At 52.9% G+C, this 23,568-nt stretch overlaps 2 protein-coding genes across 4 annotated transcripts in view; one reads left to right on the plus strand and one right to left on the minus strand.

The window, feature by feature from the left end:
• The window catches only part of LRIG1 (leucine rich repeats and immunoglobulin like domains 1), a 114,202-nt gene extending 93,732 nt beyond the window's left edge, over nt 1–20,470 (plus strand). The window contains exons 10-19 of the mRNA XM_068981696.1: nt 4,117–4,188; nt 4,928–4,999; nt 9,167–9,330; nt 13,912–14,232; nt 15,537–15,818; nt 16,308–16,727; nt 17,126–17,251; nt 17,788–17,937; nt 18,601–18,843; nt 18,926–20,470. Coding sequence (XP_068837797.1) covers nt 4,117–4,188; nt 4,928–4,999; nt 9,167–9,330; nt 13,912–14,232; nt 15,537–15,818; nt 16,308–16,727; nt 17,126–17,251; nt 17,788–17,937; nt 18,601–18,843; nt 18,926–19,185 — 2,110 coding nt within the window. The 3' untranslated portion in view covers nt 19,186–20,470. The remainder of the gene's footprint in view (nt 1–4,116; nt 4,189–4,927; nt 5,000–9,166; nt 9,331–13,911; nt 14,233–15,536; nt 15,819–16,307; nt 16,728–17,125; nt 17,252–17,787; nt 17,938–18,600; nt 18,844–18,925) is intronic.
• Nucleotides 20,471–21,330: 860 nt separating this feature from the next.
• The window catches only part of SLC25A26 (solute carrier family 25 member 26), a 144,085-nt gene continuing 141,847 nt past the window's right edge, over nt 21,331–23,568 (minus strand). For all 3 annotated transcript variants that reach the window (XM_068982511.1, XM_068982510.1, XM_068982509.1), the window contains one exon: nt 21,331–21,792. In XM_068982511.1, coding sequence (XP_068838612.1) covers nt 21,675–21,792 — 118 coding nt within the window. In that variant the 3' untranslated portion in view covers nt 21,331–21,674. The remainder of the gene's footprint in view (nt 21,793–23,568) is intronic.

Below are 23,568 nucleotides of genomic sequence, written 5' to 3' on the forward strand. Positions count from 1 at the left end.
GAAGGGGACCGCACGATGGAGCACAGAGGCCCATCGTTGACAGGGGAGCCCCAAGCTTGGGATGCGGCTGCTGCAGGGCGTGGGCAGGGGTTTGGGCACCTGAGCAGCCACTGAGCTTGAGCCTCACCTCCAGCGCCTTGCCCGGCCCCAGCCTGATGAAGCGATGGCAGAGGTGGGGTCCTGTGTGGGGCCTGTCCATTCAGTGAAACCTGGAGGCGGTTCTCGGGTGTCCTGGCTTCCAGGAGGCTCTTCCCTGGCAGGTGAAAGGCAGCGACCCCCAGGGGCATGTGACCTCTGGTTCCGTGTAAGCCAGCCTGTGTCTGGAGCCTGGAACTACTTCCTGCTTGCCTGTGGTCTGTTCCCCAGCGTGTTCTCCATTCCCCACTGGGCTACAGTAACAGTCCTGTGTAAAGTCCCAAAGTCTCAGCCCAAGAGCCCGGATCCCTCGCTTGTGGTGAGCTGCTTGACACAGGCTGCTTGGAAACAGCTGGTTAACCCTGACCTGTAGAATAGTCTCCAGTCTCCTCCCACCCAGCTCCACTAACCAGGATCTTGGGCACAGAGGCTCTCCTGAGTGTTTCCAAAAAAGACAGATGTAAATAATTGGGGGAAACTGAGACAGTAACAGTAATTCCTTAATATCATTAAATACACGCAATCAGTTACTTAGTTGGGGTGGTATTTCAGTTCTGTCGCAAAAGAAAAGAAGTAATTCTCTTTCTTGGTTAGAAAAGGAAAGCTGTGTGACGCAGATTCTCAAGAGGTGAGGAATGAGAAGTGGGCAGATGGGAAACAGGGCTGGCGCCGTTACATGATGGCCACGGCTGAGAAATGGGCTGTGATCTCGTGACCCTGGTACATAGCTCTGGTTAGAAACCACGTGGCAGCCCCTCCCACCCGTGAGGCGGGCCTGGCCTTCGAGGCCACGAGGCTTGTGGTTCTGTGTAAACCAGCCCGTGTCCAGCTTGCAGCCCTTCCTAATGGCTAGTCGTGTTGAGTCAGCATCAGTCACATGAAGTGGGAGGAAGCCGAGCTGCTTTGGTCTCCCTGGAGCGCTGCCTGAACGCTCTGCTCCATGGCCATGACACCACGTCGCCCCATTGAGCAGCCTAGTGGTGACCCTGTTGGACCCGTTATCGGGGGTCATGTCAGTGTGGAGGAGGGCTGTCCCCCTCGAGCTGCTGTCCACCCGTGGGGCTGCTGTCAGGGCTCCGGGTCCCCCGAGCCTGGCCGGCTCAGCCACGGAAGCACCTGGGGGGTGGAGATCGGGGACCTCCCTCGGAAGGGCCGGGGGACACGCTGTGTGGCCTGCACACCTCTAGTCAAGGACCTGGGGTCCTTCCTGCCAGGCCCAAGGCCAGACCAAAATTAAAACGTTTTCCAAGAAAGGAACAAGTGAGCCGCAGAGCCATAAAAGGCTTCCCCCTGTGAAGCCCGCCCTGCCTTTCATTTTCCAGCCGCTGAACAGAGCCGTCGGGGATGGGCTTTCCACCCAGAGCTTGCTGGCTGGGCATTACTGTGCTCACCCACGCGGTGGCCCCCCTCTTCCAGAATGTCAATGGGACACCAGCTGGGGGCCCACGTGTGGCAGGGGGCAGGGTTTCTGGAACACAGGTCAGCCACAGAGAAGAGCGTTCAGTCACTTGTGTGCAGCAGGGAGACACGTGCCGGCCCACGGCTCCAGCTCTCCCATTCCTGGGCACAGGCCCTTCAGTTTTTGTGGGGTGAGGTTAGCGAGAGCGGGGTTGGCAGGGGGTGAGGGAGAGGGTTTGATAGGTGAAGCCCGGGGTCTCTGTCTGCTCCAGGTCGGTGGTGTGGGGGACATCAGGCCAGCTGTCCTTTCTTGGGAGCCGTCATTGGGTGCAGCCACATTCTTTGGTCCCCAGCACACGGGATGGGGGCGCCACCCCCCCCACAGCCCCGCTCTCCTCTGCCCACACAGTCTGGTGGGCGAGCCCTGCGCCCACCTGCAGACATCTGCTGGGGAATGGGAGGACCTGTTTCAATCCACCAACAGGTCAGTGAGCCAGCCCCTGAATAATTGAGAATTTGAGATTTTGTTTTATTGCTATTGTCACCATTAGAAATAGCAGCCTGCCCTCATTGTCAAAGAGGTCAACGTGACTAATATTTAACGGATAAAATAAAGCACAGCGTTTTTCCTGGATCTCATTTACGGAAGATTTCACTGAAGAGTTCACTACATTTTACTGGGACCTGGAGCATGCAGTGACTTGGCCTGGGGGATCTGAGTAAGTGCGAGGTTGGCAGCGCTGTCAGAGGCGCCGGGCTTCGGTGCCCCTCCAGGCTAGAGCTGGCTGCACTCGCCTGGCCGTGAGGGAGCCCCAGCAGGCACGGCCACCGGGTTTCTGAGTGTTGGGTTTGTTTGTCTGATAATGAAAACCTCAGACAGCAGTCATGGAAGCTCTTGCAACATGAGATTGTTTTCACGTCATGCGGACCACTTCCCAGAGAAGGAAAGGGCAAAGGGGTCGGTGGCCTTGGTGCTACTTCGCCCTCGGAGGCGGGGGCCGGAGCTGCTGCGTCCGAGGGCCAAGCTCAGGGTCCCCGTGGGGCCGCTGTGACACTGTGGGGCCCGCGCAGCCCTGGGGCCCAGCAGCCCAGGAGCAGGTGGAGGCCGTGCCTGGCGCAGGCTGGGACCGCGGGGCCTGTGACCCCGTCTCTCAGAGGTAGCCTCGTGGTCCTCGCCTGCATGGCCCCAGGGACTCTCGGCAATGAGGCGGAGGCTTGGGGCCCATGTGGCGGGCAGCACCAGGCTGCCCTGCCATCTTTGGCTTCACGTTTCTGAAGCCTCACATTTCTCTTTCCAGAGAGGGCTTGGTGCTGCTTCTTGTCCCTCGTGGGCCCCATCCTGATGCAGGTCTGAAGCAGGGCTGGGCTTTAATGGCGATCATCCCCCTGATGCTCAGTGGATCTGGACGACGAATCCCGCCTTTCTCTAGGGCTTTCTGCCCTGAGCACCTGCACCGCTGCCTAGGGGTCCCTGCCCCACGCTGTGGTTCGGAGACTTCCCGGACGCTGGTTGCCGGGAGCCTGCATGCTTCCTCGCCTGCCCTTTGCAGAGCCCTGGTTGGCGGCATGGCCGTGGAGCCGCACGCGCCAGCTTGATCTCGGGGCTCGCCGCCGGCTTTGTGTGCCGCGGCCGGTGGAGAGAATGTGGTGTGGGCTCTCATCAGAGCGTCTGATAACGAGGGCGGAAGTCTGGAATCTGATGCTTTTCCTTCCCAGTGTTCAGCCACTCCTGGCGCACCCCTACCCTTTACCCCAAGGCCAGGCTCACTTCCCTTCAGATCACACAGCCTGTGGAAGAGGCATGCGCGTCCTCCAGGCCACTGGTGTGTAGCAGGTGCCAGGTTTGGATTTTTGAGAAACTCTGGCTGTCACTGCTGAGATGGTGATTGGAGTGGCCGGCAGGCAGGCGCCCCCTCTCTTGGGCGGTCCAGGTACAGGCGTTAGTTAGGTTACCTTTGAGGACCCGTAGGATTTGGCAATCCTCACACCATTGGTTTCATGTGAAACCTGGGCTCTCGCTGAAGAGCAGAGGGGCCTTCTCGTGGGCAAGGGCTTAGCTCCGTGTGGCCGCATCCTGGCTGCCATCTAGCCCACTGTCCTGTCTTTTTCCAGCCGCCTTTGGGGACCTTTATCCCCAGAATGCAGTCTTCAGAAGTGCCCTGTAGTCTTCAGTTCTGAGAGTTTTCATTCTGACTGTGCTCTCCTGGAGCCTGACGAGTCACCCTCTCCCCGCGAGACTGTGGCTACACACCCCCCACCCGTGGGTGGTCCCTGGGGAGACAGCCAGGTTGGATGAGGTGATTTCCACTTAACACCTCAAGGGGCCTTTTTTGGCAAGACAGAGCATGGAGTTCCTACTTGTCATCACTGTTAAGTTCTAAGAAAGATAAAAGTAGCCGACTTCAGAAGGGGAGGGCCTGTGCGCCTCAGACACATTATCACGGCCCAGGTCCCATTCCCACCGGCCTCTCCCCAGACCGGCCTCTCAGCTGGCGTCGCCCTGACTCTGGGTTCTTTCTCCCCACACCGCCCTCGTCACCCTCCCGCCCTCTCCACCTGTTTCTGGATGTTTGGAAACTGCAGGACGCTGTTCGGCAACAAGATCAAGTCCGTGGCCAAGAGAGCGTTCTCGGGGCTGGAAGGCTTGGAGCATCTGTGAGTACCCGGCCAGGCCCCCGACCCCAAGCCTGCGGGCGCGATGCGGGGAGCCACTGGTGATGCAGCCATGGCTTTGTAAGCCCGGAAACAGGCTGTGCAGAAATGCCAGCTGCTGCCTTCTAAGTCAGCTTCAACTTTGGCTTTCATCTTGCCTGCGCCAGCAGCGGTTACTGAACATACGGCCTCTTGGGGCCCACAGAAATACCTTCCTCCCTCCCTTTGCCCGACGCTGACTTGGGCCCTGGGCTTCTTCTACTTCCTTGATGACCCTTCACCTGTCTCAGGCTGGCACCTCCCCTTAAGCAGCTCAGCAGGGCTTAGGGACATGGTGGGCTGAGCCAGGAGGTGGGGGGACAGGGCCAGCCCTGAGGCTGATCAGTGTCACCATCTGATGCCTCTGGTACTGGAGTCTTAGTTTGTCTTTAAATCAAATGCAACCTTGATTCTTTTGGAAAAGTTTTCCCTATTGACTTGCTGAGCAGGCCTCAGCTTAGCTTTGATGCTGCCCTTAAGACTGGTTTATTCCCCAGTTATCCCATGTGCTTGTGTCAATATAGGTGAAATAGCCACTTATGGTGGCCTTCAGACAGGACATGGGGGTGTGACCTATTGCCCATGGTTCATCAGCGAAACCAGGGCTGTCAGGAAAAATCCCTGAGCATCTTAACTCACACACATGGCTGACCTGAAGGATACCTAGAGTTTCTTTGCCTAAGTAAAGAATGTTGCTTTTCAGGAACCTTGGAGAGAATGCAATCAGATCTGTCCAGTTTGATGCCTTTGTGAAGATGAAGAATCTTAAAGAGCTGTAAGTACCCGGGATTCCGTGGCCCCAGGTTAACCTGAGTAGAGGATTTCAGAGTAAGAAGTGCCTTATTTGCAGTAAGCTTCATTTGACCAAACAGTTGCATGATCTTTTACGGGTTTCTGTGGTGGCTTAGGTGGTAAAAAACCCACCTGCAATGCAGGAGACCCAGGTTCATTCCCTGGGTCAGGAAGATCCCCTGGATAAGGGAATGGCAACCCAATCTAGTATTCTTGCCTGGCGAATTCCATGGACAGAGGAGCCTGGCAGGCTGTATAGTCCATGGGGTCACAAAGAGTCAGACATGACTGAGTGACTAACACTTTACTTTCACACTTGGGATCATTTATAGTTGTAAGTTAAATTGTCTTCTAGAAAAAAAAAATGCCCTCTAGGGGCTTGTTCTGAATCAGGGGACAATACACTTTTTCTTACAGGACCTCAGTAAATAGTTTCCACTTTTTGGGCCACAAGAGCTCTGTCATGACAGCTTGATTCTTGAGCAGAAACCAGCCATAAATAATATATAAATGCGTGGGTGTGGCTGTGTGCCAGTAAATTCTTATTTACAGAAACAGGCAGTGGGCCTGCAGGCTGCAAGCTGATGACCCACTGCTGTCGACGATGGGAAACAAACTCTCTTCTGTAAAATGGATACTTGTCCCTTTAACTACGTCAAGGACAAGTTTCCATCTTTAGGGTGTGCTCACAATGAAGGGCCTTTATCGAGAGGGCTTTCTCTAAACAGCAGGGTGGGCTATGGACAGGGCAGAGCTCCCGGTGGGCTGTCACACGCACCTCGGGATGCAGAGGAGGTGCCCGGCCCCCTACGTGTCTCAGGCCCCGTGGCGTTTGCAGGTGCTGGCGCTGCCCTGCAGTGTTTCCCTGGGGGCAACAGGGGTTAGAGCAGCTCACCTCTGGCAGGGCAGCTCATCTGAGGATTGAGGTGGCAACACCCAAGCTCCCTTTCTTCTTCCTGTGCATGTATCCGATCCCTTAGTTCCCTGGAGGTGCAGCTTTGGGTTCTTGAAGTAGCTGACAGAGGCACACATGGCATGGCTGTCTTTGCACCCTGAGCTCATCCTCGTTCCTGAGGGCCCTCCTGGTGGACCCTCGGTGGGGGCAGGGAGCGGGGAATGGGGCAGGAGAGAGGCATAGTCTCTATGGTTGGAAAGGAGAGCAGAAGAGGCCCCAGTGACGTTCCCCTGGGAAGGACGTTAGTGAGGGGAGGCAGGCAGGCAGGCGGGCACTGGCCTCATGATGCTTAGCGTCCTGTGAGATTCCTGTCTGTCAGGTCGTGCTGTTTCTCAGAAGGGCCATGATCTTAGAACGAGAGTTCGTGGAAGGATGGACACGTGGAGAGAGACATGATAAAGTAAGCATCACAAAGCACTCATCGTAGAATCTAAGTTGTGTTTTCACTGTACAGTTCTTCCAGCATTCCTGTTTTTTAAACTTTCCAAATATAGTGCTGGAAGTAAAAACAATCTGATTAAAGGGAAGAGGGTGTTTTGAGGGAAAGACAGCAGGACAGGGAGAGAATTTCCTTTGGGCCTCTTAAAAACTCAGGTTTCCTTAGGGTTTTCTATCTGGAAACGACTGGACCCCTCCAGGTGCTTGACTCCCCGCCGCCCTGTCCCCCAGATGCTGCTTTTGGTTCTGGAGGCTCAGCCTGGGCCCCTGCCTGTGCTTCCCACCAGTTCCTGCATGTACCCAGCTGGGGCTGGCCCTGGGCCCAGCCCTCTGATGGGAGAAATGGGTAATCCCACTTGGTCATTTTCTTCCCCCATTGGATCAAGGCAGGTTGAGCCGTGCACTTAGTCATCCGCTGGGTAAATTTCCACAAGCAATGATTAGAAACACACTTGGAGTTGGAGTCACGAAAATACATGATGGAAGCCAGCAGAGTGCTGGGGTGGCTGCAAGGCGGGAGCCCAGGATGGCCGTGCTTGTTAGCAGCAGGGAGATGCAGAGTCTTGGGGTCACCAGTGACCCCTGCAGTCTGGCCTTTCAGGCTAGGCCTGGTCTTGGAGGTGGTGTGTGTGTGTGGAGGAGAGGTCGGTTTCCCCAGCATCTGCCTCCATGTCTCTCCTTCTGTCCTGTTAGTCCTAAATTCTCTAGGACAGCCTTCTCTTGTCTCGAGGCTTCCATCTGCAGAGGTTTTAATGGGAGGAGGAGGTGAAATTCTCCAGGAAGCTGGGCTAACAAATGCCTTGCATGTGTGACATGAGGTTTAACCCTTTCCAAAAACGTTTCTGATCAGGGAGAAAAGTCAGGTGTGTTTTCTCCAGTTTGTTTGTGTGGTTCAAATGAAACACATCCCTGTCCCCAACATGAAGGCCTAAAGGCTCCCAGTGATGGCCAGTGTCTCCCTTAGACATCCATGTGGGGTGCCCAAGCCTCCCTGTGGGAAGGGGCAGCCACTCCGGATGGCCTACCAACAGTGGGGAGCCCCTTTCTGCTCTTCACCCGTGCTGAGCAGTTTTCTGGTGCCTGGTGGCACCTCTACAACCGCTGTTCCAGGGAACTCTCCAGATGTGGGGTGGGAATTGGCTGTTTGTCCACGCTCAGCTGTGAGGGCCCTCCTGGCACCTTAGGAAACCCTCAACAGAGCAGCACCTATGGGAACCCTGCAACCAAGCAACTCTCCAGACAGCACTAAGCATAGCCCTACCCCCATCAAATACAGATACAAAACCTAGTGTTGATGTTAAGGTGTAACATGGGCAATATCCCAGTTATAATGGATCAGATCTCAGTTATTTTAGTCTTGAGAAATCACTTCCCCAAATTATTTTAATAAGTGAAGATGCCCAGCTCATCTGGGAATGGTGAGGAATGGGAGCAAAGAACAGGTTTTATATATTTTGTCAGCCGTGGGTTCTCTGCCTTCAGGTTCATCCCGCCTTGCTGTTGACTGATTTGATGGCTTCTCTGCTCATTCAAAGGCTGAGTGACATACAGGAAAATGAAGAAGGGGCTACGGAAAATGGGGGGGGGGGGCGCCAGGGTAGCGGACAGGTGTTGCTCTAAAAGTGGCCCGTGTGACATTGCTGGAGTTTTCTGAGCATCTCAGCAACCCTTTTTATCACCATGCACCTGGGACCACGTATTCCAGGGAAGCCCATGGAATAAGCCCTCCGTCTCCACTCTCGTGGCAGGCTGACCTCCAGCTCACGGCCCGAGGTCTTCCAGGAACAGGGCAGGTCTGCTCCTCAGCTGACTTATCTTCTAGTGACTCCTCAGGAAGGAATGTCCGCTGAGATGGCAATTCCGATTTCTGTTGAAAAAGCTTATCCTTAGTTGCTGAGAAATGAAAAAGAAAATATTCTCTGTTTTGGTTGGAGCCTCACAAAACCCAGCTTGTGCGTTCTCATGCTCCCTGGGCAGTGGCAATTAACTCACAAGCACTATTTAGGGAGCGGAGCCGATTCCTGCCGGCCTCCTAACCAGCGCTGGTGTGGAGATAAATATACAAACAAGAGGGGAGCGCGCTGGCGAGGCTGACATTTGGACGCAACAAAACCTGTAGCTCCGCCAGATAAAAACACAGCAGTCATATAGGAAAAGAGCCCTTCTTGAGACTTGTCTCAGCATTTAGATCTCACTCTTGGATTGAGCTTGGAAGCTCCAAGTCTGTCCTATATGAGGGTGGGAAAAAGCATGGCAACCCACTCAGTATTCTTGCCTGGAGAGCCCCATGCACAGAGGAGGCTGGCGGGCTACACGCCATGGGGTCACAAAGAGTGGGACACAACTAAGGGACTTACAGGCCATGCTGTTCCCATCTGGATGGTCGGAGGCCAGGAGACTGCGTCCCTGGGGTCCCCTGAGAGCGGTGGCTGTCGCAGATAGAACACATGTGACGTCTACATGGCGGCTGCCTGAAGTGTGGGCCTTAGACCAGCAGGGTCAGAGTCACCATGGCTTGTTCATGACACAGAGTTTAAACCGCTGAGCAAGAAGCTGCTGTTGCTCAGTCTCCAGGTAGACTGTACGCACAGCTCTAGGTCACTGAGAGGAACCGTGAGAAAACTCCCACGCGAGCTTGCCGACACGCACAGCCAGAGCTGGCTGGAGGGGAGGGTCATGCCAGGCACAGGTAGGAGGGTGTCCCTTCTGTGCAGTCACACCTCACATGACCCTTTCGTCTCATCATCTCGCTTTCAGCCACATCAGCAGCGACAGCTTCCTGTGCGACTGCCAGCTCAAGTGGCTGCCCCCCTGGCTGCTGGGCAGGACACTGCAGGGCTTTGTGACGGCCACCTGTGCCCACCCAGAGGCGCTGAAGGGCCAGAGCATCTTCTCTGTGCCGCCGGAGAGTTTTGTGTGCGGTAAGACAGTCTTTGTAATTTGGTGTTTTTCTTTTTCACCAAGGGCACGGAGGCTGGGCGAAACTTCATTACGGGAGGGACTGCTGTGCTGAGAGTCAGCCCAGCCCGCGGTGACCTGTCAGCCGCTGGATACAGTTCATTTCCCACCGAAACCACACGTCATATTTACGGGGCCATCGCCTCATTATGTGGTTGTCGGAGTGCATGCATTTAATCAGGGGCGAGCAGGAGCTGGTTCAGTTACCCGGCGAATAATCAGTTACAGGAAGGTGGCTGTGTTGTTTCAGGACAGCGCTGGTGCCCAGGCTTAGCTGCAAATTTACTCGGCGTACGAGGCTGGGTTTTCCTGTGTGTTTCTTTCCAACCCCAAGAATGAAAGGTTAAATACAGGAAGAACGAGTCTCAGGAGAACAGTTGCTGCAGTAAAAATAATTCCTTCGTGTTGACTTGCACTCTTGCTGCGTCTCCAAAGCACTGGAATCACACTTGTAGCTTTTGTTTCTTTCTGATGGCATGTTGGTCCTGCCATCTTTTTGACGAGGGGTGGTCAGGATCCAGGTTTGGTTGCAGAGAGCACAGGAAATGGTGAGCACCTGAACAGACACACATGCCTGCTCACATGCATGTGCACACAGGCACCATGCAGGGATATGCAGCCTTGTGGTCAGGAAGATATAGTCACAGCAAGAGGTGAACTTCGAGTCGTTGCTGGTTTCTGCTGTAGGAGCGGAAGTGCCGGGCAAGTGTGCGTCTTGCTGCCTCTTGTCCCCCTGGTCTGCCCGGAGCCTTGGGGGTGACATTCCCGGGAAGGAGCTCCCAAAGGTAGGGTCTGGGGACCCCCGTGGTGCACTTCTCTCTCTTGCTTTTGGGTGCAGCAGTAAGCAGTGCGCCTGGGGATGTCAAGATAGAGGTGCCCGCCTTCCACACATCCACCTGCCACCACCTCCACCACTTCTGACAGCAGGCTTGCCTGCCTTCCTCCTGACCCAGTCCGGCGGTGTGGCAGCAGCCTCTGAACCAGCCGTCCTTACCATCGGTGTTTCTCACGGGGACCACGTGCTTGGCTCCCATTCTAGCACGGAAGAGCCGCGACCCCCACTGTTCTCAGGTTCCTGGTCCCTGACCATTCCGTTCTCGTAGAGCTCCCTGAAATTGCACTTTCTGCCCCCTTCCTCCTCTGGCCCGCTATGGGGCATCGTGTTTCCTGGTGACTACGAGCCGAGGCAGGACCTGGGACATGCTGTGCCGTCTCTGGCCTGTGGCCCTGGCAGGTGGGTCCTGGGCTGCAGCACTCGGGACCCGTTTCTCAGAGCTACCGTCATGTTTTCGCTCAGGCTTCCATCAGACAGTCATCAAGTACTAGTGGGAATCATGGAAACACTTGGCAGAGATCAAAATTTCAAGCTCTGTGGGAATCTCCCACTCCTTTTTAATAAAATGGAAATGTAATCACTTCACACCCACTAGGAGCTAGAATCCAAGTCAGACACCAACAAGAGTTGGTGAGAATGGGGAGAACCCCAAAGCCACCGACGCGTCAGGTGGGAATGCCGTATGGTGTAGCTGTTTTGAAAAACATTGAACACGGATACTATATGAACCACCAGTTCCACTCCTAGGTAAGTTCCAAAGAGAAACAAAATATATGCCCACAGCAAAGCTTGTACATCAATGTTCATAGCACTATGATCCATACTAGCCAAAAAGTGGAAACCCACATGCCTGTGTGGATAAATAAAATGTGGTATAAGCATACAATTAGGACTATTATTAGGTCATGAAAAGCAATCTGAGTGAAACAAGTCAGTCACAAAAGACGGTGTATGATTCCATTCATGTTTAATGTCCAGACTAGGAAAACCTCTTAGAGGTAGAAAGTAGATTAGTTGGTTTCCTAGGGCTGGGGAGGGGTGGAGGGAGAGGGATGATAGCTAAAAGATGCAAAGTTCCCTTCTGAGCTGACGAAAATGTTCTTAAAATGGACTGTGATGTGGGTGCACATGCCTGTGAGCATACTGAAAAGCATCAGCTGTCCACTTGAAACAGGTGGATGCTATTGCAAAAAAGCTGAATTTCACTAAAGCTATTTTTTAAAAGAGAAGTATGATTTACATATAAAGTTTACCCCTCTAAATAATGTACAAGTCAATGGTGTTTAAAATATGGAGTCGTCATGTAACCTTTACCACTAATTTCACATTTATCACCCATAAAAGAAACTAAACATGTTCCCCACCACTCCTGTGCCTCGGGTCTCTAGGATTTACCTATTCTGGATGTTTTGCATAACCGGAATCCTATATATAGTCTTTTGTGACTAGCCTTTTTCACTTAGTGTAGTTTTTTTGTCTTCCTCCCCCCACCCCCGCCCACCATGTATCGGTCCTTCATTATTTTTTAAGTGGCTGAACAAATATTCTAATGCATGGCTATCCATTTATTTAGCCATTCATCAGGTTGCTTTCTACCTTTTGTTTACTATAAGTAATGCTGCTGTGAGAATTCATGTACAAGTTTTTATGTAAAATCTCTTGGGTTTATACCAGGAATGGAATTGCTGGGTCATATGGGAGCTGCCAAACTGTTTCCCAAAGTGGCTGTACCACTTCACACTCACCCAAGCAATGCATGAGGAGTCTCGTTTCCCTTTCTCAGCACTTGCTGTTCAGTCACAAAGTTGTGTCCGAGTCTTTGTGACCCCATGGACTGCAGCATGCCAGGCTCCCCTGTCCAACACTTGTTGCTGCCTTTTCAGTTTTACCTAGACTAGTAGATATGAAGTAGAATCTCATTGTTGTTTTGATTTGCATTCCCCTAATGAGGTTGAGCTTTTCATATGCGTATCATCGGACCTATATGTATGTCTGCTTTGGAAAACTGGCTACTCACATCTTCTGCCCATGTTTTAATTGGTCATTTATCTTTTCATTGTTGAGTTATAAGAGTTCATTATGTATTATGGATACTAAATCCTCAGCAGGATTAAGATATGCCAGTATTTTCTACCATTCTGTGGGCTAGTTAGGTTTTTTAAATTTTGATTGTCTTAATTTTTTCTTTTGTCATTTATATTTTGATGTCATTATCTTAAGAAGTTATTACCAGAAGACAAGGTCACAAAGATTTACGCCTAGGTTTTCCTTTGAGAGTTTCACAATTTTATTAGCTTGTACATAGTCCCCCAATTTTGGTCTTGTTGAAGGTTCTTTTCACTCTTATGGCTCCCTCCGATGTCCCCATAATCTTGTCAATTTATGCAATAGAGATAGCTGGGATTTTGAAATGGGTTGCATTGAGCCTCTAGATTAATTTGGGGAGTACTGCCATCTCAAGTCTTCACGGTCTATGAACATGTGTGTGTTGGGGATGTGCCATCACTTCCTGTTTGATCTTCAGTGCGGGTCACAGGGAAGAAATATGCACTCTCTCAGGTCTTTCCAGGTCACATGCCTAGTCCTGCACGTGCCGGTGGCCTTCTAGGTCCTCAGAAATGTACTGAGCCTCTTCAGAGCCCACTGGTGACATTTCACTCACCCGATTTCCTTTGCAATCTTCTGGCCACCCCTCTTAATGGTTCCAACTAATACTCCTGCCTCAGCACTGACTGCTGGTTATTTTTACCACATGCCCAGGGGCCGGGGCTCCCCTTGCTGAGCAGACTGGACCAGGTCAAGTAAATGCAGCTCTGTGGGTGTGCCCAGCCCATCCTGCTCACCTCACAAGTTACTAGGCTTGTGGGGTTTTAATGCTGCCATAGCGCTGGGGGAGAGAGAAGTGGGACCTCGGGTAAGTTATGCCAGAAAGGTCACTTTTCTTCAAGTGTTTTCTTGAAGCAACACTCCATGGGTTGTTACCATGGGTTGTTACCAGTTATTTCCTAAGATTCCAAAAAACCTGACGGTGATCATTTTTGCTAATGGTCTCACTGCTTTAATAGAGGTGCCCATTTTCACAAGCCATTATTCTGATGTTCTGGTGGTGGCGGTTTAGTCTCTAAGTTGGGTACAACTCTTGCAGCCCCATGGACTGTAGCCTATCAGCCTCCTCTGTCCATGGGATTCTCCAGGCAGGAAAACTGGAGTGAGTAGCCATCCCCTTCTCCAGGGGATCTCCCGACCCAGGGATCAAAACCCGGGTCTCCGGCATTGCAGGCAGATTCTTTACCAACTGAGCTACCAGGGAAGTAAGTGATGTTCCGGAGGTACTTCATACCCTACTCCCTTTGGAGTAAAGTTTGAGGGGTGGGGGCGCTCTGCATTCAGAGTGGTTCACGATGCTCTGCGTTTTCTCTGACAATGAGTGAGTAAAGCTGCAGCCTTAGGGAAGTTGAGGACTGTTTGATAACTGAGCACTGGTGGATGTGCCTGTAATCAAGGGGTGTGATCACGGAGGGATCACTGTTCATGGAGCTGTTACTAGATATGGTCAGATAACCACAGTGCACGTCCCTGACCGTATCTGATAGAGCTGAGGGTGCTCAGGGAGCCGCTGAGCTCTGAGTTTTTTGTTGGCGAGAACTGCAGCTGGTTCCCATGTCCTGAAGGGGCCCCAGTGCCTTACAGCTGGCTCTTCTCACCCCAGATGACTTGCCAAAGCCCCAGATCATCACTCAGCCAGAGACCATCACAGCCGTGGTGGGCAAGGACGTCCGCTTCACCTGCTCGGCCGCCAGCAGCAGCAGCTCCCCGATGACGTTCGCCTGGAAGAAGGACAACGAGGCGCTGGCCAACGCCGACATGGAGAACTTCGCCCACGTGCGCGCGCAGGACGGGGAGGTGATGGAGTATACCACCGTCCTGCACCTGCGCCGCCTCACCTTCGCGCACGAGGGCCGCTACCAGTGCGTTATCACCAACCACTTCGGCTCCTCCTACTCGCACAAGGCCAAGCTCACCGTGCATGGTACGCCGCCTTTTCCTGGGGGTCCAGTTCCTGCAGGCCACGCTCGGGGCCTGCTCTGTCATCCATCTGGAAATGACTGAGATGGGAGGCGTCATTCTGTCACACGCTGTGGCCTGGCTTGGGCTCAGGAATAGCAGATTGTAGGGTTTATTCTCAGTGGATTCTTTTGGGGTGATGTTTTTTTAATGCAGTTATTATGTAAAGTAGGCTTCCCTTGTGGCTCAGCTGGTAAAGAATCCACCTGCAATGCACAAGACCTGGGCTCAATCCCTGGGTCAGGAAGATCCCCTAGAGAAGGGAAAGGCTACCCATTCCCAGTATTCTGGCCTGGAGAATGCCATGGACTGTAGAGTCCACGGGGTCACGAAGAGTCAGACACGGCTGAGCGACTTTCACTTCACTTTCATTAAAGTACATTGTAGGTAAGGCCGAATCTTGTATTTTCTCCCCACCCCCACCCACCACTTATCCTCCTCCTCAGCCCAAGATGCCTGGCAGCCAGATTCCAAGTGCACCCCAATGCTGGGGAAGCAGCTGCCCTCCAAGGAGACGGCCCAGCATTGGGGCTGGTGGCCAGGCCAGTGAGCTGTGGGCCAGTGACCCGGGAGCAGAACGGTCTTGCAGATGTCTGACAAGGATTTTTTACTCGGCAGCCAGCTCTAGAGCCTGTCAAGATGGCTCTCTTCAGGGCTGCTGTTTCTTGTAGGGAGTTTAGGGTAGAGAGAGGTAGATAGCTTAAGCAGTTAATAGCACTCTGCCCTGCAACGTAGCAAGATTCTCTTGATTTAGTAAATCTAGTTAAATGGTTCCAGCACCAAGGTTCCTAAATGGGCTTTCTTCAAGACGGAAGAGCCAACCTCTTGCCTTTTCCAGGGTCAAGGCATGTCACGTTCCCTGCCATAGCACCTGGCAGGAGCAGATGTCCTTGTTTTTCAGGCTTCCTCAGGGTGACCAAAGCAGGCAGGTAGGCATCAGGCCCTGGCACTTACGGGGTATCCCTATTCAGACTGGTCACCACAGAACAGACAGTAGGACATGTTTCAGGGGAGCCTTCCATTGAAGGGGTCCAAGCCAACCTTGTGTGCGCGATGAGAGGAGGTGGTAACTGCTGCCTGTGCGGCAGGAGCAGTCGGCGGCGCTCAGAAAGCCCTGCTCCTGGTTCCGGTGGGGGTGGTCCTAGGCGGGTGCTGCACGAAGGGCGGTGAGTGGCGAGCTGACACTCGGGAGTGGGGGAGTCAGTCCGACGGAAGCCGCTCCCGGCCTCTGCACGCAGTGTTCCACAGGCGACTCTGTCTGCTCTGCAGTGTTCCCTTCCTTCACCAAGATGCCCCACGACATCGCCATCCGGACTGGCACTACGGCCCGCCTCGAATGTGCCGCCACCGGCCACCCCAACCCCCAGATCGCCTGGCAGAAGGACGGAGGCACAGACTTCCCTGCGGCTCGGGAGCGCCGCATGCACGTCATGCCGGATGACGACGTGTTCTTCATCACGGATGTAAAGATAGACGACATGGGCGTTTACAGCTGTACCGCCCAGAACTCGGCTGGCTCGGTTTCGGCCAACGCCACCCTGACTGTCCTAGGTTGGTACGCTGAGTACGTGTGTGTGGCGGGGGGGAGATTTTCTTACACATCATAGGGACCTAGAGGCACAGTTCTCAGACTGTCCTGTGAAGCCTGGGGTGGGGGAGTACAAGAGGTGGTTTTTACTTTAAGCAAAACAAGTGGTTCCCTCTCTTAAAAAAAAAACAAAAAAAGCCATTGAATTAAGTCTCCACAGAGCTTAGGTGTGAGACACTGAAGAACTGCCCTCTCCTCAGGCAGGCAAGGTGGGTCAAGAGGGACAGACGTGGGCCTGTCACCGGGCAGTGTGAGAACCATGGGGGTTCTGTGGCTTGAGGTCAGTTCATCCCCAGACAGCACGGCTTAGTCCCTCTGGTAGAAAACCTAGCCACTCTGATAAAAGCTCCCAGATGGCACTGCATGACGCGCTGGATTGTCCTTGTTCCAGGAGACAGACCTCGAACAGCCGAGGCCCACAGAGAAACGGTGACACCCCCACTTTCTTGCAGAGACCCCGTCCCTGGCAGTGCCGCTGGAGGACCGCGTGGTGTCTGTGGGAGAAACGGTGGCCCTGCAGTGCAAGGCGGCCGGCAGCCCCCCGCCCCGCATCACCTGGCTCAAGGGGGACCGGCCCCTGAGCCTCACCGAACGCCACCACTTCACCCCCGGCAACCAGCTGCTGGTCGTTCAGAACGTGGCGCTGGAAGACGCGGGCCGCTACACCTGCGAGATGTCCAATGCGCTGGGCACGGAGCGCGCACACAGCCAGCTGAGCGTCCTGCCCACCCCGGGCTGCAGGAAGGACGGCACCACCGTGGGCATCTTCACCATCGCCGTGGTGTGCAGCATCGTGCTCACCTCCCTCGTCTGGGTGTGCATCATCTACCAGACCCGGAAGAAGAGCGAGGAGTACAGCGTCACGAACACAGGTGAGCCGCCGCGGCGACTCGCGGGGGAGGGGAACGGCCGGGGTGTTGGGGAAGGAGCCTAGAGAATGACGCCATGGTATCTCTCGAGAATAGCACATTTTAATGGGAATACTCTCAATGCAAGTCCATTACGAACTGTGCAGTTTTCTGAGCCATTGGGCTTTGCTGCTGTGTGGGTTGTGGCTGTAGGGATTTCACTGGGCCATTTTTCTCTTGGGGCATGGTGATGAGAAGGGAGACAGACACTGTCCCAATGGCTGGGTAAAGTCAGGCTAAGCAGGTGCCAGGAGGGCTTCCAGAGCACAGCTTGACAGCGGCTCCCCGGCGCCCACGTCTGCTTGTGTCGTCACCACAAAGGATCAGGACCCCTGGTGTGTGACCATCTTGTCTCCCTGCAGATGAAACCATCGTGCCCCCAGACGTCCCGAGCTACCTCTCTTCTCAGGGGACACTTTCGGACCGACAGGAGACTGTGGTCAGGACGGAAGGTGGCCACCAGGCCAACGGGCATCTGGAGAGCAATGGTAGGGCCTCAGCCCGGGCGCATCCTCTTAAGCATGGGGACCCTGCAGCTTGGATGACTCAAGCCTGCTGGTGGGTCTTTAGGGACTTAACCTGTGCAAGTTCCACCAGGTCTCTGTTGGGTTTACCATCTCCTAATCCAGATAAGGTAGGACTGCCTGCAGGAAGAGCAGCAAAGAAAGACGAGACCGCTTCAGACATACCCCCCACCCGCATTCCTGGAGCAGGGAGACTGCCCAGGCCTGCTCTTCAGTCTCAGAGTAGGAAGTGCCCCCAGGAACGGGGTGGGGGAGTGAGTTTATGCAAACAAGAAGTGCTCACCGTCATGGCACCATGGCCTGCCTGGTGTGAAGGCAGTGTTAGAAAAGGGGCCTCATTGGACCTCTGGGTTATCAGCCCAGGAACAAACCCCTGGGAGGAACCTCTTGAGTAGTGTCGCTGTGCTGGCTGCCTTGCCCGTTCTTTTCACACACCGTCGTCTGAAGCGCTAAGCCCACCTCAGAGGAAGGGCGTCTAACCGGATGGGAGTCTGTTGCAGGTGTTTGTCCAAGAGACGCAGGCCTCTTTCCCGAGGTGGAAGCTCACGGTGTCCTGTGCAGGCAGCCCAAGCTGTGCGTCGGGTTCACCAAGGAGCCCTGGAAAGTGGGGGAGAAGGCTGACGGCCCACCTGGCCCCCAGAGGACAATGGGTATGAGCAGCTTTCCTCAGGAAAAAGTATTTAGCCCGAGCTGTGCATCGGGTTCACCAAGGAGCCCTGGAAAGTGGGGGAGAAGGCTGACGGCCCACCCAGCCCCCAGAGGACAATGGGTACGAGCAGCTTTCCTCAGGAAAAAGTATTTAGCTCTTGAAGTCGAAATCTGAGTTGACCCACTCCCTACAGGAAAGTTGTGGGGGGAGACAAATAATTGATGTCAAACCATCTCAGAATTTGGCACTCACTCTATAAACAGGCAGTGTGGCCTGGCTCTTTTTAAATCCCAGAACAGGTCTCTTAAGTGATACTACGGTGTGTGAAGCGTGAGTTTAGATTTTTAAGTGACAGAGGTGCCTCTTTACCAGGGTCACTCTGACACTAGGTGTCTAATTGTTCAAGAGACGGCTGGCACTGCACAACACCTCGTGCACACCGGATTTTTCCCCTGGGATCAGTGTATCAGTTCACACTCTGATTAAGAAATTAATCTGAAGCATTTCAACGTGGAAGACCTCTGTTCTTCACGAGTAGCTTGGTGTTGGCCACAGTCATCCTTCTGTGAATGGACTTGGGAGGGGAGGTGTCTACGGAGGGTGACGAGACCAGGGCTTGGGCCTTACAGAGTAGTCCAGTGATGGTTCTCCGTCTCATCCACAGAGCGCGGCGGCCCAACGGGGTGCGGTGACTGCAGCGCTGACGCGCTTGGTTACTCCCAGGAGCCCGCCTGCCGCCTTCAGCCCAGGGACAGCAGACAGCCGGGAACCCCGAGCAGCCAGGAGCCTAGCCCAAGCGAGCACCCGCACTCTCCACTGCATGCGAGCAGGGGGCCCCTCTACCCCAGTAACCACGACAGAACGCGGGCCGCCCTGAAGAGGCCCGCGGCACCTCTCGATGGCAAAGGTAAGGCGCTGTCCCCCGGGGGTCACCCTCCAGTGGGGGTGTGTGGCCGGGCTGATGTGGCCTCTCCTTTCTCCCCTCCTAGGGGCATCCTCTTGGACTCTAGCACGGCTGTGTGAGCCGGACTCATTAGACCTCCAGCCTTCATCTGTGTTAACTGCAGGCAAGCCTGAGCTCGCGGACGCCACCTCGGGCTCCCCTGACGTGCCCGGTGAAGGCCAGCACTTGCTTCTTTCCAACGGACACATCCCCCAAGCCTGTGACTCCGGTTCCGAGTCCACCCCCCTGACAAGACAGTCCCCCGGGAGACGGAACACACCACTGCTGTTTGCACCGAAAAGCTAGGATTTGTCTACCTCGGCTCTCATGGCGTCTGCAGGAAAGAGGTGGGTGAGGCCACGAGGGAGCCTGGCTTCGGGCATCACTGATTTGTACATAGTTCTCACCTCCACGTGGAGCGGCAAGAGTCTGAAAGGACTTGCGGTGGAAGCACAGAAATGCAAGAGGCTAGCGTGTACAAAAGGCAGAGAAGTATTGGGTACCCTTGTACATAAGATTCTCAGAGATGCCATATATATTATATATATCTTTTCAGAGGCTATTTTAATCTTTAGTGCATGGTTAACAAAAATCGTACAATGTTGACAATATTATTTTTCATACCTGGTTGCTGTTTAATTTTGGAGGGGGGGGATAGTTCTGGTGCCTTAATGCATGGATGGAGTTCCTTGAAGCTACAAACCACATTTGTTCACAGGAGGTTTTGGTAGTGGGTGGAAAGGAGGCGCCCTGGCTTGGTACAGACCCTGGGATGCTTTACCACCAGAGGCTGTGTTTGCAGTGGAAGCAGCTTCCTGTTATGGTTGCTTGTGTGTGGACAGCGTTGCGGGGACCTCCCCGTAGAGCTCGGAGGGGCAAACGTCACATTCCTTCACGGTGAAGGCGTTCTCGTAGGTTTAAGTTCTTTCTCTAACAGGTGGAATACAGGTTGTTAATCCACTACAAGCAATTGGTTCCAACAATTAGGATGCCTTTCTTCCTTCTGTGAGAAAGGCAGATGTGGTCTTGTCAGTATCATTCAGTGGTCATTTGAGGCTTTTTAATAAGATAGAGGCTGCTGGTGGTGTTGGTACCTGTGGATTTTTCAATAGTGATGTGGTAGTTCTGCAGACATAATTAATATTACATTGGCCTTAGGGGAGGAAAAAACCCGAGCCCTCGCTTTTCAGGGCTCATACGTCTCTACTGAGGATCCAGAGCAGGACTGGCCATGTCCTTCCCTCGCCCAGATGGCCCCGGGCTTGGACTCTCAGAGATCAGCCCCTCGTCCTGGGTTTTGGGGATTTTTGCACTTTTTTTTGAGACCTGTTGCTAACCATCTTGTGAGTGCCAATGTGTATTTCAGGAAAAATTACATTGAAACAAGGTCCTTAAAAATCTCAGAAAGCCAAGTTCCTTTAGCCAAAAAGCTGAAGGGGGATGTGTTGATGGAATGGTTACTTACCTATGTTAAATTTTACTGCCAGGTGTCACCACTGTTCCAAAAGGTAAGCACATCTAGAGTTCTGTTCTCAACAGTTAACTGATTGTTACTTCCACAAAATATGTGAATTTGCTGCTTCTGAGAGGCAATGTGAAAGAGGAAGTATTACTTTTATGTACAAAGTTATTTATTTATAGAAATTTTGGTACAATGTACATTGAAAAACATGTAAAATATTGAAGTGTCTAACAAATGGCATTGAAGTGTCTTTAATAAAGGTTCATTTATAACATGTTAAGTGTGTGGTGGGTTGTTTTATACCTACATAAACAGGATGAAGCACGGCTGGTTAAATTCCAGAGACTGCCTTTGTAAGGGAGTCATCCTACCCTAATTAATTACCCTTTCACTTCTTGAAAAGGAAAAAAAATGTAGTCAAAGCAACTGTATACTGTTGCTCCAGGGAAGACATGCCAGCACCAGATTCCTAAGATTTCTCTCTGAATTTTTCTAACACCTGGAGCTTATTAGTCAAGCTCCAGAATGGTGACCTTACTTCGTCTCTTCGATTTCCAGTGTAGAGCTTAAAATTCCTAACAATGAACCTTACCGATTAGGAAGGATGAAACCACCCTATTTCCAAAGCCAGCCCCGGCCCTTGCTTTGAGTCTGAAACAGTGAGAGAGGTCAGTGACGGCCCACCTAGTCACTGAGCCGAGACTGGGTTCTCTCTCACGAGACACCACATGGGCAGCTGGACACCTCTCTCTAAAATAATACAAGTGTGTTTATAGGTGAAATCTGATGGTCATTAAGACCAGCAGCGTGGTTACCCAGCAAGGATGCTTGCCGTGCACCTGTACTTCATTCTTTCTTTTTACACAAAGCTGTAAGCTGATGCAACTAGAATTAACCCAGGGGAAAAACCCGCCCACATCCCCAGCCTTTTCCCTAAGTCTCCTTCTAGCCATTCTCTTAAAACTGTAAGCATCTCTGCCTTTGGCTGACTCCACTATCAGGTGGCAGGAAATGAAAGATCAGATACAGATCAAATGAAGGCTCTGAGAGGGCCTGGACTCAGCATTACCATGCTTATTTATTAAGGGGTTGAGGAAAAAAATGTTCAAAGTACCGCTGTGGACATCATTTTCTCTCTCAACTCTGGCAAACGAGCCGATGACGTCACCCCAGCCAGCCTGCAGCGCGGAAGACATGTCCTCCATGTTGTAACCCGAGCGGGACTGGACTTCCGCACTGTGTCTCGTTGTTCAGATGGCTGGACAGCTGCTCACCGGAAGGGAAGCTCTTCTCACAGCAGGGTCCTTTCTTGAAGGGAGGGGCCATCTCTGATTCAGGGGCTCTCTCTGCCAAGTTCCAACAAAAAGCTGCGAGTTTGGTCGTAAGCACCAAGAAAGATGAAACCTCCCAGACTGATGGCTGCCATCCGAGGGAAGACACCTGCAAATAACCTGGTGGGAGGCAAGAGGAGAGGTTTTTAAAACCTGTGTGTGTAAAAAAGGCTAAATTTCAACACCCACAGCTCGCTCAGCTTAGCACACCACGCTCATTAAACCCCGCATAGCACTTAGACGTGTGTGTTTCTTTTCAGAATGGCACTTACATTCCCGAGCAGACTTGCTGGAGCTGGAGCCCAGCTGTCTGCTGGCTGAAGTGGCCGAACACCAAACAGCTTACTTGTGAGCACCCACCGCTAAGTCCAACAGTCAGTCCAAACTCACTCGACCCCCACAAAAGTTCTGTTAACAACTCTCACGCCATTTGTGTCGAGACACGATGAAATGGACTTTTTAATAAAGCTGTCAGTGAGCTGACTCCTGGGGAAGGCTGGAGCCCCGACACCTTAGACCTGAAGTGGGCCCTGGGCTTTCGGGAGATTACCAACGACTCTCCTGCTCCTCCCCGTGATTCACTTGGTCCCATTTTGTCCTTAAATCCCCACTTGGGGAATCCAATCTCCATGGATCCCGTTTTCTTTTTCTTCTGATGAAGGGCAACACAGATGGGTTGTTCCAGCTGGGAGGGGAACAGCACCTTATTATAGGTTTTCTCCCCAGGCACTAGGGAAGGCAGTCACCATCAAAGTTGCAACTTTTGAATAAGCAAAGAAATGCAAAGTAAAAGAACAGTGTTACTAGGGTTGTAAACTGGGCAATCATTGTTTAATACACTCCCAGAGCAACGCACAGCTATTTGTTCAAAGATGGTTACCGTGGTTTCGCTGATGAAACAGAAACTGCAAAGAACCCACTCTCAGATTACACTCTGGTGCAGGAGACAAACCTGGGAGACTCTGCAACTGGAAATAAGGGGGTCCACAGGGACTCACACGGCAGACAGACAAAATGCGTTCTAAAAGAAGTCCCAGAGCGGTGTAATATGACTGCATGTTGGACAAACACGGCTGACATGTGTCCTCAACTTTCTGAGGAGACTTTCCTCGCCTATGTGTCTGTAATAATTGAACTTTTTACCAACAGTATTACTTGTATATGCAAAAACCAAAATTACACAGTCAGAACTAGTGAATTCACTACTAAAAATACTTTGGGTCAGATCTAGGGAGGACAGCTGAAAATACATTATGCCAACAGAAGCCTGGAGTAGCCCTGACAGTCTGGGAAACCCTCATGCTCAGCTAAAGGGAGACGCGCCAAGACCCGGACAAGGAGGAGGCCTCACAAGGGCAGCCTAGTCCACGGCTGCCCAGCTGCCCCCTGTCAACTGCCAGGAGAGGCCGGCTCCCGGCTCCTCAGACCACCCCACCACGCAGCCCTCAGCACTTCTGAAGAAAACAGACTTGAGAGGAGTTCTGGGGGTCGGTGGTTTAGTTAGCTGCGAATTTAACTCACCAACTCAAATGATACCCCAAATAAGAACCTCTTTTTCTTGTCCACATGAAAATTCTACAGATGAAAACACATTTGTAAGGAAAAAGCTGTTTAGCCCAGCACTGTGCAAATTGTTTCTATATGAGGTGTCCCTGAATTTCTGCATTGAGGCCCCTAGGTCCTTCCAACCCGGAGAACAGCTTCACCTCCCAGCCCCCACCCCACAGAGACACATGCTGGCCGGGAGGGCACGGGGCTGAGCTGCAGAAACCGCACCTGCCACAGGAGCCTCCCTCCCCGACTTGTTCCCACAGCCCGAGTCTCGTTCTGCTCCCGCTGCGAAGGAGCTCGGCTGCTCCACGCTAGGGGCAGACGGAAGCAGTTTACGGCTTCACT

Source organism: Capricornis sumatraensis, chromosome 10, assembly GCF_032405125.1.
Source record: "Capricornis sumatraensis isolate serow.1 chromosome 10, serow.2, whole genome shotgun sequence".
NCBI classification, from domain to species: domain Eukaryota; kingdom Metazoa; phylum Chordata; class Mammalia; order Artiodactyla; family Bovidae; genus Capricornis; species Capricornis sumatraensis.